This window comes from Carcharodon carcharias (assembly GCF_017639515.1).
Source record: "Carcharodon carcharias isolate sCarCar2 chromosome 35 unlocalized genomic scaffold, sCarCar2.pri SUPER_35_unloc_4, whole genome shotgun sequence".
NCBI lineage: Eukaryota > Metazoa > Chordata > Chondrichthyes > Lamniformes > Lamnidae > Carcharodon > Carcharodon carcharias.
Window position 1 is genome coordinate 1,189,939 of NW_024470720.1, and position 16,662 is coordinate 1,206,600.

General features: G+C 56.2%; 1 protein-coding gene across 1 annotated transcript; it reads left to right on the plus strand.

Moving 5' to 3' along the window:
- Positions 1–538: 538 nt before the first annotated feature.
- Positions 539–15,550, plus strand: LOC121274243 (protein SET-like). The gene is made up of 7 exons (XM_041181440.1): positions 539–1,256; positions 4,378–4,455; positions 5,549–5,660; positions 8,330–8,490; positions 9,711–9,796; positions 12,123–12,250; positions 12,876–15,550. Exons 1-7 carry the CDS (start codon positions 801–803, stop codon positions 12,980–12,982), a joined length of 1,128 nt encoding a protein of 375 aa, XP_041037374.1. The 5' UTR covers positions 539–800; the 3' UTR covers positions 12,983–15,550.
- The last annotated feature ends 1,112 nt before the right edge of the window (positions 15,551–16,662 follow it).

Sequence of the window (16,662 nt, forward strand, 5' to 3'; positions counted from 1 at the left end):
TCCCATTGGACGCGACAGGACCAACCAGAGAACCGGTTCCAGGATGGGGGGGGGGGGGGAAAAAAAGAGACGCCTTCCCATTGGAGGCGACGGGACCAACCAGAGAAGGAAAAAAAAGAGAGGCCCCTTCCCATTGGACGCGACGGGACCAACCAGAGAACCGGTTCCAGGGTGGGGGGAGGAAAAAAGAGAGACGCCTTCCCATTGGAGGTGACGGACCAACCGGAGAGCCGCTTCCAGAGGAGGCGGGGGTCCAATGAGCGGCGGCCACCCATTGGCAGTACGAACGGTGGTGGGTAGGGCCGACCAGCAAAGCAACCAACCGGCGCCCTCGTTACATCGGCAGACACCCCCACCCCGCCCCGGCGTGGGTGGAAGCCCGATGAGAGAGGCTTTGCGATTGGCGGGAGGGCGATGGACCAACGGTAACGACCGTTATTGGCGAGTGAGTGAGTGAGTGGGAGAGAGAGAGAGAGAGAGAGAGAGAAGTGGGGGGGGGGGAAGGGAAGAGGTTGTTGAAAAGGGGGGGGGGGCTGGGTTAAAGGAAAATGAGGTAAAGTTTAAAAGCCCCCGGAGGAGAGAATAAACGGACCGTTAATATTTTTCCACCCCTCCCCCAATATTTAAAAAAAAAGTCCTTCGGGCGGACGGGACGGGCGAAAATCTGAGGCGGGGAGGGGGAAGGGGGGGGGGAGGAAAAGAGGCGCGAAAAGTTTTTAACCGACCGGAAACTTTCGAGGGGCAAATAATTTTAAAGATCCGCCGGTCGAAGGGAGAGAGAGAGAGGTCCGCTCACCGAGATGAGCGGGGCTCCCGAGACCAAACTGCCCCGCTTGGAGGCGCCGGAATCGGGCGACAAGTCGACGACGACGACGACGACGACGGCGGCGGCGGCGGCGGCGGCGGGCGAGCAGGCCAAGGCCGCGGGGGCTGCCGCGCATGCGCCGGCCGCCGAGGGGGCGGGGCCGGCCGCCGTTGCCCAGGCGACCGTGGGCGCTGCGTCCTCGGCGGTGGTGGTCGTGGCGGGTGGGGGAGGAGGAGCAGGAGGAGAGTTGGCCACGCCCCTCGCCGTCGCCCGGGAGACGCAGCGCGCCCTCGAGGCGGTGGACGCGTGCCAGCGCGAGCTGGAGGCGCTGAACGAGCGCGCGAGCGAGGAGATCCTGCGCGTGGAGCGGCGCTACGGCGAGTTGCGGCGGCCGCACCTGGAGCGGCGCAACCGGCTGATCGAGGACATCCCCGGCTTCTGGGTCACCGCCGTATCCTTTTGTTGGTTGGATTGGGGTGGGGTGGGAGCAGCAGCAACCGGGCATTGGCGAACCTTCCCTGCACCATTGCATCTGCATTGCCAAATCTCCCCTGCCCCAGTGCAACTCTGTATTGGCGCATCTCCCCTGCACAGGTGCATCTCTGCATTGCCGCATCTCCCCTGCACCGGCGCATCTCTGCATTGCTGCATCTCCCCTGCACTGGTGCATCTGCATTGCTGCATCCCCCTGCACAACTGCATCTCTGCATTGCCGCATCTCCCCTGCACCGGTGCATCTCTGCATTGCCGCATCTCCCCTGCACCGGTGCATCTCTGCATTGCTGCATCGGTGCATCTGCATTGCTGCATCTCCCCAGCATTGGTGCATCTGCATTGCAGCATCTCCCCTGCACCAGTGCATCTCTGCATTGCAGCATCTCCCCTGCACCGGTGCATTGCTGCATCTCCCCTGCACCGGTGCATCCCTGCATTGCTGCATCTCCCCTGCACCGGTGCATCCCTGCATTGCAGCATCTCCCCTGCACCGGTGCATCCCTGCAATGCAGCATCTCCTCTGCACCGGTACATCTCTGCATTGCCGCATCTCCCCTGCACAGGTGCATCTCTGCATTGCCGCATCTCCCATGCGCAGGTGTATCTCTGCATTGCCGCATCTCCCCTGCACCGGTACATTTCTGCATTGCCACATCTCACCTGCACAGGTGCATCTCTGCATTGCTGCATCTCCCCTGCACCGGTGCATCTCTGCATTGCTGCATCTCCCCTGCACCGGTACATTTCTGCATTGCCACATCTCCCCTGCACAGGTGCATTTCTGCATTGCCACATCTCCCCTGCACATGTGCATCTCTGCATTGCTGCATCGGTGCATCTGCATTGCTGCATCTCCCTTGCATCGGTGCATCTGCATTGCAGCATCTGCCCTGCACCAGTGCATCTCTGCATTGCCACATCTCCCCTGCACCGGTGCATCTACGTTGCTGCATCTCCCCTGCATCGGTGCATCTCTGTATTGTAGCATCTCCCCTGCACCAGTGCATCTCTGCATTGCAGCATCTCCCCTGCACCAGTGCATCTCTGCCTTGCAGCATCTCCCCTGCACCGGTGCATCTCTGCATTGCCGCATCTCCCCTGCACCGGTGCATCTCTGCATTGCCGCATCTCCCCTGCACCGGTGCAACTCTGCATTGCAGCATCTCCCCTGCACCAGTGCATCTCTGCATTGCAGCATCTCCCCTGTACCAGTGCATCTCTGCATTGCTGCATCGGTGCATCTGCATTGCTGCATCTCCCTTGCATCGGTGCATCTGCATTGCAGCATCTGCCCTGCACCAGTGCATCTCTGCATTGCCACATCTCCCCTGCACCGGTGCATCTACGTTGCTGCATCTCCCCTGCATCGGTGCATCTCTGTATTGTAGCATCTCCCCTGCACCAGTGCATCTCTGCATTGCAGCATCTCCCCTGCACCAGTGCATCTCTGCCTTGCAGCATCTCCCGTGCACCGGTGCATCTCTGCATTGCCGCATCTCCCCTGCACCGGTGCAACTCTGCATTGCAGCATCTCCCCTGCACCAGTGCATCTCTGCATTGCAGCATCTCCCCTGTACCAGTGCATCTCTGCATTGCAGCATCTCCCCTGCACCGGTGCAAGTTTGCATTGTAAAACTCCCCAGGTCTGGTGCATCTTTACCACGGACACCCCCCTTCCCCCACACTGAATCCTTTGCATTGCAGAACCACCACCACCCCCCCCCCCCCACCGCTAGACTGCTTTAACTTTGTGGAGAAACCTCCTCCTTTGCATTGCGAGACTCTATAAAGCTGTTTACAGAGAGGCCCCGTGCATTGCATTGTAGAACTCCCAAGAGCAGTTTGCAGGAAGCCTTGCATTGCAAACATCTCAACTGATGTAGTTTACAGGGCCGAACTCGCAACTGATGCAGTTTTACGGAGAAACCCTCACTCTGCAGGCAGCAGCACAGCGTCTCTTCCTCTCTCTCTCTCTCTTCCTCTCTCCTGCAAATGCAGCTTAGACAACATTTGCCTTGCGAAATCTGTGGGCTGGTGCCATTTCTGCAGCGAGGCCCCGCTCTGCGTTACAAAGCCCCTCTGAATGCAGCTTACAGAAAGCCGGCGCGCTGCGTGACTCCTGTCCAAATGCGGAAACGCTCACGCCGGAGGCAGTGCGGTGACGGGACACGAGACCGGCCCCTGGGGTGAGGGGGGGGGGGGGGGGGGGGGGGTGGTTGGTTGTGGGGGGGGGGGGGGGGGGGGGGGGTGGGTTGCCCTACGATGAGAGGCTGAGTAAATTGGGTGTCTCCTCCCTGGAGTTTAAAAGAATGAGAGGCGATCTCATTGAGGATTCTGGGATGCTGAGAGGATGGCTTCCTCCTCATGGAGAGGGGGGGAGGGGGGGATTGTAGCTGGGAGTGTCTGGCTGGATCATGGATGGCTCGAACCCGTGACCTTTAACCCCAGTGAATTTAAGTAGCTGTGAATTGAAACGTCTGGTTTTCGAATTTAACTTCCATCTTCAATGTTGATCACGTGCCCTTTTTTTTTTACCCCAGCCAGTCAAATCCCTTGTGTCTTTTCTACGCAGCGATGAGGAGAATGTTGATCTTGCCCTCCACCAGCTGAAGGAGCGGTTCGTGCTTTTTTTTTTGATTTAGCGGACTGTTTTCAGACGCTCGGGCCGGCTCCGTGCGCCCCGGCAGATCACCGTCTGCAACTCGGCCCTCCCGGTCCCTCGCCGTCCATCTCCACTCTGGCCCGTTTCTGTCCACACACACACCCCCACCCCACCCCCCAACCCAGGCTGCCTGCCGAGCTGCGACTTGCCACGGCCCGAGCTTCATTTAACCATCGTAACGCTCGCGATTGCCCTTGAATACGGTTACCCAGACTGGCAGGGGCACGGCCCGCGATTGCCAACACTCCTGCACCCCTACCAGCAGCGGGTGTGAGTGGTGAGCCAGCGCAGACAGGCGCAGGTTATCCCAGCCACGCCATGATGGACCGCAGGCAGCGGGCTGAGGAGAGGGGCTACAGAACTGACTGAACAGACGAGCTCGCTATGTGACATTCCTTGACTCTCGCTCTGCCAGTTCCTCAATCACCCGCAGCTCTCTGCTCTCATTGATGAGAATGATGAGGAGGTCTTTAACTATATGATGAGGCTAGAGGTAAGAATCTCAATGAATTGCGTGCTCTTTGTCCCCTTCTGTTCCTGTGACTCCCATCAGTAAACGGAAAGACTTAACAGAATATCCTCCTTGTGTTTCGATCTCGATCTGTCTCGCCACGTTTTGCAGAACTTGTGGTCCCCTCCCAAACTTTCGCCTGAGGGAAGCAAGCGGTGGGGTATGTGAGATTAGGTACAGCACGGGGTTAGATACAGAGTAAAGATCCCTCTACACCGTGCCCATCAAACACTCCCAGGACAGGTACAACACGGGGTTAGATACAGAGTAAAGCTCTCTCTACACTGTCCCCATCAAAAACTCCCAGGACAGGTACAGCACGGGGTTAGATACAGAGTAAAGCTCCCTCTACACCGTCCCCATCAAACTCACCCAGGACAGGTACAGCACGGGGTTAGATACAGAGTAAAGCTCCCTCTACACCGTCCCCATCAAACACTCCCAGGACAGGTACCGCACGGGGTTAGATACAGAGTAAAGTTCCCTCTACACTGTCCCCATCAAAAACTCCCAGGACAGGTACAGCACGGGGTTAGATACAGAGCAAAGCTCCCTCTACACCGTCCCCATCAAACACTCCCAGGACAGGTACAGCACGGAGTTAGATACAGAGTAAAGCTCCCTCTACACCATCCCCATCAAACACTCCCAGGACAGGTACAGCACGGGGTTAGATACAGAGTAAAGCTCCCTCTAAATCGGTGCTTTTTACTGACTACCCCCCTGCAGCTATTCATTGTTACGTACACATTCCTCATGTTAAAAGTGAATAAAACCTTGTGTCCGGTTGTCGGGTTCCCACGGTGGGGGTATAATTACTGGGCAGGCAGAGTGGTGACCAAACCCTCTTTCCCCCTGGGAGCTTCGCTGCTGGTCTGACCGAGCCTTAGCCGGAGTGCACCCAGAGACTCTTTTACCCTTCTCATTGCATCTCGTTCCTTCTCCCAAGTAATTCTCAATTACACTGGGTGTGCTTTACGCTGAGCTTTGCCACCCCCCCCCCAACCACCAAACCCAACCTTAAGTGCCTTTGGTGCCCGGTTAATACCATCCGGCTGTCTTTTTAAACCCACAGGTCGAGGAATTTGAAGACATCAAGTCCGGCTACAGAATCAAGTTCAACTTCAGCGAGAACCCTTACTTCGAGAATAACCTCATTATCAAAGAATTCCACCTGGGGACTGGAGGTGCGTTGGGGGGTGAGGAGGGGGGTGGGGGAAGGGGAATTAGAGCTGTTTCAGTGGCTGGCAGGGGGCACTTTGTCGGCACTGCGCTTTACTCTTGGTTCTGCTCCCCCGCCCGCCCCCACTATGTTTAACCGGGTGAAGCCGCTGCCTCGGTTTCCAGTTTGTTTTAACTTGATCCTTCCAAGGCGCTGAAGCTCTTTTCGAACGTCACGGCTGGAAGTCAATTGTGGGACCTGCGAAACGTGCGATTTAAAAACCTGCACTTGTTGTGTGCCCCTGGAGTCAGGACAACGTACCCAAAGCGCACAGCGAGAGTCCAGATCAACTGGATTTGACCCTGAGACACATGCACGACCTCAGGGACAGATGACCCACAGCTCGGTCAGAATCCCACCCACACCATCCAGCGCCTCCTGCTGTCCAGTTATGGATGCCAGGTCCGGGCATCTGCTGAGGGCCCTCCCTGAGTAAGGGGGGAGTGCCCTGGGTGATGTTATATGACGTTGGGTGGCTAAGGTCGCTGGAGCCAGTTTCCAGTCTGCCCGCTGTCTGTGCTTTCAGGAGGCCGAGGGCAGTTACAGAGTGAGACTGCCCACCACCCCAGTCTGCTCAGCGGCAGAGACCCCCAGCCAGAACTCACCCCGATGAGCCGGGTTCCCAGCAGCGGAGGGGTGCAAACCAACTGCCTTTCGAATGGAAATCGTCCCCGTGCTTTTCCGAGGGATCACAGCACAACACTGACCCTCTCAGCCCCGTGACGCTCACGCGGACCGAGGGGGGAAATCACCCACACCTCACCTGTCAGGGCATTCTTTCTTTTCCAAGGACAGACACATGCAGCCGTTTCCAGCCTGCCAAGCTGAAGCAGATAGAACAGTGTAGAGGGAGCTCTACTCTGTATCTAACCCCGTGCTGTACCTGTCCTGGGAGTGTTTGATGGGGACAGTGTAGAGGTAGCTTTACTCTGTATCTAACCCCGTGCTGTACCTGTCCTGGGAGTGTTTGATGGGGACGGTGTAGAGGGACCTTTACTCTGTATCTAACCCCGTGCTGTACCTGTCCTGGGAGTGTTTGATGGGGACAGTGTAGAGGGAGCTTTACTCTGTATCTAACCCCGTGCTGTACCTGTCCTGGGAGTGTTTGATGGGGACGGTGTAGAGGGAGCTTTACTCTGTATCTAACCCCGTGCTGTACCTGTCCTGGGAGTGTTTGATGGGGACAGTGTAGAGGGAGCTTTACTCTGTATCTAACCCCGTGCTGTACCTGTCCTGGGAGTGTTTGATGGGGAGAGTGTAGAGGGAGCTTTACTCTGTATCTAACCCCGTGCTGTACCTGTCCTGGGAGTGTTTGATGGGGACAGTGTAGAGGGAGCTTTACTCTGTATCTAACCCCGTGCTGTACCTGTCCTGGGAGTGTTTGATGGGGACAGTGTAGAGGGAGCTTTACTCTGTATCTAACCCCGTGCTGTACCTGTCCTGGGAGTGTTTGATGGGGACGGTGTAGGGGGAGCTTTACTCTGTATCTAACCCCGTGCTGTACCTGTCCTGGGATTGTTTGATGGGGACGGTGTAGAGGGAGCTTTACTCTGTATCTAACCCCATGCTGTACCTGTCCTGGGAGTGTTTGATGGGGACGGTGTAGAGGGAGATTTACTCTGTATCTAACCCCGTGCTGTACCTGTCCTGGGAGTGTTTGATGGTGACAGTGAAGAGGGAGCTTTACTCTGTATCTAACCCCGTGCTGTACCTGTCCTGGGAGTGTTTGATGGTGACAGTGAAGAGGGAGCTTTACTCTGTATCTATCCCCGTGTTGTAGCTGGCCAGGGAGTGTTTGATGGTGACAGTGAAGAGGGAGCTTTACTCTGTATCTAACCCCGTGCTGTACCTGTCCTGGGAGTGTTTGATGGGGACAGTGTAGTGGGAGCTTTACTCTGTATCTAACCCCGTGCTGTACCTGTCCTGGGAGTGTTTGATGGGGACAGTGTAGAGGGAGCTTTACTCTGTATCTAACCCCGTGCTGTACCTGTCCTGGGAGTGTTTGATGGGGAAAGTGTAGAGGGAGCCTTACTCTGTATCTAACCCCGTGCTGTACCTGTCCTGGGAGTGTTTGATGGGGACAGTGTAGAGAGAGCTTTACTCTGTATCTAACCCCGTGCTGTACCTGTCCTGGGAGTGTTTGATGGGGAAAGTGTAGACGGAGCTTTACTCTGTATCTAACCCCATGCTGTACCTGTCCTGGGAGTGTTTGATGGGGACGGTGTAGAGGGAGCTTTACTCTGTATCGAACCCCGTGCTGTACCTGTCCTGGTAGTGTTTGATGGGGACAATGTAGAGGGAGCTTTACTCTGTATCTAACCACGTTCTGTACCTGTCCTGGGAGTGTTTGATGGGGACAGTGTAGAGGGAGCTTTACTCTGTATCTAACCCCGTGCTGTACCTGTCCTGGGAGCGTTTGATAGGGACAGTGTAGAGGGAGCTTTACTCTGTATCTCACCCCGTGCTGTACCTGTCCTGGGAGTGTTTGATTGGGACGGTGTAGGGAGCTTTACTCTGTATCTAACCCCGTGCTGTACCTGTCCTGGGAGTGTTTGATTGGGACGGTGTAGGGAGCAGGAACCCGCTGGCTGTTGTGTTCTGTGGACTGACTGTGACAACTGCTCCCGTTCACAGGGAAGCCGGTATCCCAGTCCACGCCCATCAAATGGAAGAAGGGCATGGATTTGACGGCTCTGAGCAAGGGTCTGCATGAGAAGGGTCGGAAGCGAGGGCATCGCAGTTTCTTCGCCTGGTTCACAGAGCACCGGAACCCCACCACGGATGAAATCGCCGAGGTCTGTTTTCCGGAGCCTCACCCGGATTCCAAACTAGAGATCACTCTGAAATAAAAACAGAAAATGCTGGAAAAACTCAGCAGGTCTGGCAGTACCTGTGGAGAGAGAAACAGAGTTAATGTTTCGAGTCCAATGGGACTCTTCTTCAGAGCTAAGGAGAGTCATACGGACTCGAAACTTCGATTCTGTTTCTCTCTCCGCAGATTCTGCCAGACCTGCTGTGTTTTTCCAGCATTTTCTGTTTTTATTTCAGCATCCACGGTATCTTGCTTTTATCTTTGAAGTTCACTCTGTCTGTGTCTGTGTGTGATGGGAATTTCCTGGGCACTACGCAATTTCTTTTACAAAAAATTCTCAGATCCTTTTTTTTTTGTTATCCTTGAGAGTTCACACGTGTGGCCTTGAGGGCAGGATCTGAATTTCAGCTGTGAGCCCTCTGGCCCAGATTGTGACACTGCTCACTCTATGTACACATACTCACATTTGCACTCACGCACTCTCTTGCTCGCTCGCTCTCTCTCTCTCTCTCTCTATGTCTCTCTCACTCACACGCACACACATAGTCATGCTTGCGCACTCACACGTGCACGCACACACACCGCTCACTCTCTCTCTCTCTCACACACTCACTCACACTTGCATCCATCCACACAATCACTCGTGCACGTGCGCGCTCACACTCTCACACGGACATCCTCATACTCACTGTCATGCTCACGCACTCATACTCACCCATTCATGCGCACGCGCGCACACTCTTACTCTCACTCACCTGCACACACACTCACTGTCCTGTTCACGCACTTGTACCCATTCACGCACAATCTCTCCCTCTCACACACAGTCACGCTGGCATGCACACACACTCATCCGTTCACATGCGCATGCACTTTCTCACACACTGTCACGCTCGTGCGCATACACCCATTCTCTCTCTCTCACTCGCATGCCTGCACACAATCATTCTCAGGTGATCTCTCTCGCGCTCTCTCATTCTCTCACATGCACACACAGTCACACACACTCTCTCACACACACACACGTGTATGCTCCCTGTGCAACTATCAGACTGGGGCTCGGCGTGGGGGTATTGGACAGTTGATTGGGTGTGACGGGGGCTGCAGGCGGTGAATGGAAGGATTTGCAGACGGATGCTCTGTCACTGTTTGCCTGAGCTGAGCACTGAGATCATGCTCCTGTTCTCTCACTTTGCCTCTTAGGTGCTGAAAGATGATATGTGGCCAAACCCCCTGCAATACTTCCTGATCGCCGAGAGTGAGAGCGGGGAGAACGGCCTGGATGACAGGTAAGCGGAAAATAATCCCGCGCTGTCCGTCTGTAATAAACCGCGGCCCCTTGGAAGCCCGATGCTGCTTCGGCAACTGGGACACAGGAGATGGTGGGGCGGAGACCAGGTTGGGGGGGTGGTGGGTTGGGGGAGGCGGGGTGTGTTGGGGGGGAGGCTCCAAAGCTGTTCTTATTCACTGCAGGAACCCCGACTGTTTTATTCTCCACCACCTGCCGGCAACCCACCCCCCCACCCTCCCGGCCTTCCCCTGTAAAAGCCTCTTGTGACATGGTTTATTTGGTAATCAGAGGATGTCACCAATAAGCATTGTGACAGTCTGTGGAGTTTCGTAACTGTATTTCCCCTGATGGGGCGGAACAAGTGGGATCGCTCCGGTTCCGTTTCGTACTGTTTCTACATGTTTAAAAAGAAAATCCCTCCCTGTGACCCTCTGGCGTCAGTGCCGCTCCTGGTTAAAAGCGTCCACCTGTGCGACTATGGCACTGTCGTCCACTCAGCTCCCAGTATTGGGTGGCTGCCCTGCCCGGAGGAGTAACGTGACACACACACACACACACACACACACACACACACACGCCCAGCTAAACACTCCTGTAACCGCAGCTGAACTACTGTCGGAGGTTGTGGGAGGAGCACCGGACCACCGTTACCAAACCATTCACCATGGCCAGCCCTGTCCTACAGGAGCATCACAGAAACAAGAGGTGGCCATTCAGCCCCTCGAGCCTGTTCTAGTGCCTCCTCTGCCCCCCTTCCCCCCCCCCGCCCAACGCCATCTGCTGTAGTATCCTTTTATACCCTGAGCTAAAATCCACCTGTCGCAATTTACCGTGATTAGATACATAAGAAATCGGAGCAGGAGTCAGCTGCTCGGCCCCTCAAGCCTGCCCCGCCATTCAATAAGATCACAGCTGATCTGCCCCAGGCCTCAACTCCCCTTTCGTGCCAGCTCCTCATAGCCCTTAACTATCTATCAAAAATCTATCTACCCCCTCTTTAAATACTTTCAGTGTTCTACCTTCCACAACCCTCTGAGGTAGAGAATCCCAGACATTCACTAATCTCTGAGAGAAGAAATTCCTTCTCATCTCAGTCTTAAATGAGTACCCCCTAATTCTGTAACTATATCCCCTAGTTCGAGATTCCCCCACTAGTGGGAACATCTTCTCAAACATCTACCCTGTCAAACCCCCTCAGAATATTGTACGTTTCAATAAGATCACCCCTCATTCTTCTAAACTCTAATGAATAAAGGCCTGACCTGTTTAGCTGTTCTTGATAAGTCAACCCCTTCACCCCAGGAGTCTGCCTAGTGAACCTCTTTTTAACGGCCTCCAATCCCAGTTTATCCTTTCTTATCTACGGGGACCAAAACTGTCCCCAGTGCTCCAGGTGCAGCCTCACCAACACCCTGTGCTGTTGTAACTATACTTCCCTATTCTTAAACTCCAAACCCCATCGCAACACAGGCCCAAATTCCGTTTGCCACCTGAATTACTAGCTGCCCCTGCCTGCTAGCTTTTTGTGTTTCATGCACGAGAACACCCAGATCCCTCTGTGCTGCACTTTTTTTGGTGCCTCTCTCCAATTAAATAACAGCCTGCCTTTTGATTCTTCCTACCAAAGTGCATGACCTCACACTTTCCTACATTATACTCCGTCTGCCGAGTTTTTACCCACTGGCTCAACCTGCCTCTGTCCCCTTGCAGATTCCTTATGTCCTCATCGCAACATGTCCCCCCCCACACCCACCCCCAATCTATTTTTGTATCGTCAGCAGAATCTCACGGTGCAGAGGAGGCCCTTTGGCCCATCGAGTCTGCACCGACACACCCCTACCTAACCCCATTTACCAGCACTGGGCCCGTAGCCTTGAACGTTATGACGTGCCAAGCAAATTTGGATAGGTGAGCACTCTGCCCCCTCCTCCAAGTCAGTAATATTAGGGAGGAAATAATTGAGGCCCCAGGGCCGACCCTTGTGGCACTCCTCCTATTTAGGTCTTTCCTACCTGAAAAGGCCCGTGTGGGGTGGGGGGGAGGGGGGAGTTCCACACGAGCTGTCGTCTTTTGCGAGCAAAGGTTTTCCCAAACCCTGTGCTGGTTTCTAGCCCCCCCACCCCCCCCGCCTTGTCCCTGACTCCACCCGTTTCGCCCGGCAGAGGGGGGTGGGGGTTGGGGGGTGGGGAGCCTCTCCCTGCCTGGGTCAGCTCTGCCCAAAAACCCTCCCAGCCTCGACCGGGAGAGGCGCGGGCCGCTGACTCTGCCCACCGACTCCTCCCGTGCTGCCGCTAACCCTTTGACTGCAATCCCTCCTGGCGCAGCGACGAAGAGAACGGGGATGACTCAGTGGTTATCGTGGACGAGGACGAGGACGAGGAGGAGGACGAGGACGAGGACGAGGACGACGACGAGGTGCAGGAGATCGTGGACGAGGAGGACGAGGAGGAAGGTGAGTCGGGAGCCTGTTCCCCGCGGCCTCCTGCCCCCCCCCCCCAAAAAAAAAAACCGCCCGCGATCAGGGAGGGTGGATTATTGCCCCTCGAGCCCCCTGAAACTGGGGTTGAGAGGTGGGGGAGATCCCCACGAACAGTGGGTTCCCTGCACTGTCATGTCCAGCTGGCCACATTGTATTGAGGCTGCTCGGTCAGCAGCGGATCTCTCTCCAGGCTGAGAGACTCGGTGTCGCGATCAGGGGCAGGACCTGTCTTTTGATGGGGCCAGGGTGCTGTTGGAGGGAACCCCCTCAGACCAGGGCAGCTCAGCTCAATTTGGGCCGTGGCTGCTGCTGCCTGGGTCTCCCACCCGTACCTGGGGCGAGGGCAGAGGCAGCGTCTAGCCCGGTGACGGCTTCCGCTGCGGGATTTCCCTGCCCGCTTAAACCCTCCCCATTCCCCCCACCCCCCCCAAAACCCCGACTTCCTCACCTAATTGAAATTCTGGCGAACAGTCACCAGGGGGTCGGACGGTGGTTGGGGGCGGGAAGGGTTGGGGGTGGTGGAGAAGGATCGACAGTTCAGGAGGGGGGTTTGGGGACCAGCCCGGCATTAACGCGGCTGTCGATTGCTTTCCCTCAGGATCAGAGGATGACGTGGAGGAGATTGACGATGGCGAGGAAGTGGAAGAGGAGGGGGTCGAGCTGGAAGGGGAGGAGGACGAAGCCAAGGAAGGTGGTGATGGATAAAGGCTGCCTTCTCCCGCCCTCCTCTTATCCCTTTGCCCTTTCCAAAAAAAAAAAAGCAAAATAGCTGAAAAACGGGTGCATTCGCTGGTGTGTCTGTGTGTGTGAGCGAGAGAGAGAGTGTGGGTGTGCGTGTAGACCCCCCCTCGTATTCCAGAGAGAAAGAGGGACCCACTGGGACTCCAGAGCTTAGCCCGAGTGTGTGGGAACCAGCATTCGTTCAGTTCTCTCCTTTTTTGTTAAAGCTTCTTACCTTCCTAAACCCCCTCCCCCTCTCACACCCTGGAGCATTCAGCTGAGGTTCCCACTCCTGATCACTCTGCGGTGGGTATGTGTGTGTGTGTGTCCCGCACCTGCCTTTCCTGCCAGGAGTCTGGCGCTGGATTCTGCCGGTATCGTGCTCCACTGTGATGCCCACACGACCGACCAGCCCGCCTCGAGCGTGCGCGGGAGGGCACACCACACACCCCCCCCCCCGCCGTGTAAATAACTGGCCCCTGAGGTGCCAGGCCAGAGGTTCGTGGAGCTGTTTCCCAGAAGTCCTTCCCTCACCCTCACGTTCACCGACGGCACGTGTCAATGCACAGGTTGTATCGAGTCGGGGGGGGCGGGGAGCGTGAGCCTTGGGAGACTCTGCACTCGTTAGCTCTGCTTATGGTGTTCCCTCTTTTCAATATGCAAGATAATACAAAGGAGGTGATTGTTCGGGCTGTGCAGAGGGAGCTTCACCACCCCCCACGCGCCCCCCCCGTTGAACCTGATCCCCGAGATCTCTCTATGCACATGTCTGTGTCTCAAACGAACGGTGTCGATTCCCACCGTCCTGTGTGAGGAGGGAGGTTATATGTCCAGCGTTCACGGCTCTCTTTCCCATCCCCCATCCCCCGCCCCTGACCCCAGTATTTCCCCCCCCCCCCCCACCCCCGCCGCTGCCGTGTTAGTAATTCAGATCTCCGTTGGTTTTTTTCTTCCTTAATCTTATCTTTGTTTGTTTTCTTCAGCGAAGGTTCAGTTTCGTACCAGTTAGATAGCTGCCCGAGTGGACGCTGCGATCTCTCCCCTCCTCACAGCCCCCGCACACTTCCTGCAGCTCCAGTGGTAACGTGGCTGGTCCACTGGGCATGGTGGGAAATGCAGTGGTGGTTCGGAACCCCCCCCACCCCACCCCGCCCCTACCCTGTCTGCTGCTGCATGACCACCCCCCCTCCCGGAGGGGAGGCAGCGACCCACACAAGCTTGGTGCCTGGAGTAGAGGGGAGTTTGGGGTCCGCGGTTAGGAGCATTCAATCGCGGGCGACAGACGCGCTCATTTCAGCTGAGTCGGGAGGACGCACGTTGACTGGCTTTCTCATCCTCGGGATGGTAACAGAGAGTGGGGGGGGGTGGTTGTCGATCAGCTTGGCCCATCGCCAGGCATGCAGGCGCCAAAGTCCCCCAACCCTGCTGACACTTCAGTAAACTCCGAGCGGCTGAAAAGGTTCATTTGGTTTCCCCCACCTTGCCTCGTGCAAGTAACGTCTGACAGTCCTGCACCACAGCCTCCGGCTGCAATAATGGCCTTCCCGACCCCTGCAGCCATGATGAAGGTGGTGTTGGGGAGGAGGAGGAAGGTTACGCACTCTGCCCCCTGACCTGCGGCACCTGGCCGCCGCCGAGGTCACGTTAAGGGAGACCACCCCCCCCCCACTGTTCTTGCGGCGAGCAGCTGCTTGACCGACTGACGCCGGGCGGCAAACATACCCCACGTTTGTTTAGGGCGCAGCCCAGCTGGCGGCCTGCCGAAACAAAGGCTGTCCTTGGCCCCTGCTGGAAATCCACAGGGCAGCCCATGTCGTATCCCTCAATCGCTGCAGCAGCCGCCGCCGATTTAAAAACCCACCTCCCTGTCGGGAGAGGCTCCTGTCAGTGAAACTCGTCCCCACCTTTGGTCTGCTCTAAACAAAAAAGAAAAAGAGTTTAGCTCCCTCACCACCATAGCTGGCCGCTCTTTCCCACAGGGTGCTTCTTCCTGCTCTCATCCTGAGTGGGAGTGTGTGCCTGCCTGCCTGCATGTGTGCATGGGTGGGTGGGTGGGTGCGCATTCATGGCTGCTGCTTTTTCTACAGAGTGTACATAACCAGTACAGATTGCACAGGCAGCTGCCCAACCCCAACCTGGGACAAGCCAACATGCACCTGAGGCCGTAGGCGGCTGTTGGGTCGGGGCGGGGGGGGGGGTGCAGTTTGGCCTGTCAAACGGGTGGTGGGGTTGGAGTTTCCCCTAGGGTCATGCTGTTGCGGGTTAGTCTTTGACAGACTGAGCGCGATGCGTTTTGGGGCTAAATGACCCTGTTCCAAAAGTGTCTCGACCCAGGGCGTGACACATCCCTTCATTCATCGTTAATCGATGCAAGTTGCTCCCTGGGGTTTGGACCACAGACAGCCTTACTGACCTCAGTTTTACCCTCCTGCCCTGGGAGTGTTTGACGAGGACAGTGTAGAGGGAGCTTTGCTCTGTATCTAACCCCGTGCTGTACCTGTCCTGGGAGTGTTTGACGAGGACAGTGTAGAGGGAGCTTTGCTCTGTATCTAACCCCGTGCTGTACCTGTCCTGGGAGTGTTTGATGGGGACAGTGTAGAGGGAGCTTTGCTCTGTATCTAACCCCGTGCTGTACCTGCACTGGAAGTGTTTGATGGGGACAGTGTAGAGGGAGTTTTACTCTGTATCTAACCCCGTGCTGTACCTGTCCTGGGAGTGTTTGATGGTGACAGTGTAGAGGGAGCTTTACTCTGTATCTAACCCCGTGCTGTACCTGTCCTGGGAGTGTTTGATGAGACTCTGGGGATCCAAAGTGGGGAAGAGACTGTATCCCAGTACTGTGGGCAGAGATGAGGTAGCTGTGTCTGTGATAAATTCTGCAGCATGTCTGTCGCTCAGAGTCTATGTTTGAACGAAAAGGGCGAGTCGTGTCAGCGGATCGGGATGATTCCCTCCGAGCTCAGAGATTGAACATGTCACCAATTGGACTTGGCTGTGGAGAGCAGGAATCTTATGGATTCCACCCGCCCCCCCCCACCCCCCTGCCGTCCCAGGCCTGCTCTTGCTCCTCCCCGTTGCCATTCAGGGTGGGGGGGTGGGGGGGAAAGGGCCTCAAGAGCAGGCATAATTCGAGGTGTAGGGTGTGTGCTGTGTGATGGCTGCTCGCAGAGAATCGCTGCGACCTGCATGGTCCTCACGTGCGTCCAGAGGCTGTCGGCATCGCTGGAGACTGCCCCCCCCCCCCACTCCTTTGCTGACTCAGACACCGAAGGCACTGATATGTGCACCCTTCCCTGCCCTGCTCCAGCAGAGGCTGCGACCGGAGGCTGGCGATTCCCGTGCTCCGCGCACTCTTGCTGAACGGTGCCAAGCGCGCAAATTGATTTTTTTTTTTTTTTGATTTGCTCCATCCCATTAACCGCCCTGAATCTCTTTATTTTTAAATAATGCCACCAGCGGTGGTTTGCAGCCCCGTGCGGTTCAAATCAGATGTTTTATTGCAGCGACTAACAATACTTGGGCCGTGTGTATGTGTGTGCGCGTGCGTGCGTGTGTGCGCGTGTGTGTGTGTGCGCGTGTGCGCGTGTGTGCGTGCGTGTGTGTGTGTATGTGCGCGCGCGCGCGTGCGTGCGTGTGTGTGTGAACTTCTAAACGGTGTTTCCGTG

What these genes read in the sequence shown, in the direction of transcription:
- LOC121274243 (XM_041181440.1), top strand. Translation starts at nt 801, where the DNA reads ATGAGCGGGGCTCCCGAGACCAAACTGCCCCGCTTGGAGGCGCCGGAA. An exon ending in ACTATATGATGAGGCTAGAG is followed by an intron (nt 4,456 to 5,548) that starts GTAAGAATCTCA and finishes TTAAACCCACAG; the next exon opens with GTCGAGGAATTTGAAGACAT. An exon ending in GAGAACGGCCTGGATGACAG is followed by an intron (nt 9,797 to 12,122) that starts GTAAGCGGAAAA and finishes CTCCTGGCGCAG; the next exon opens with CGACGAAGAGAACGGGGATG.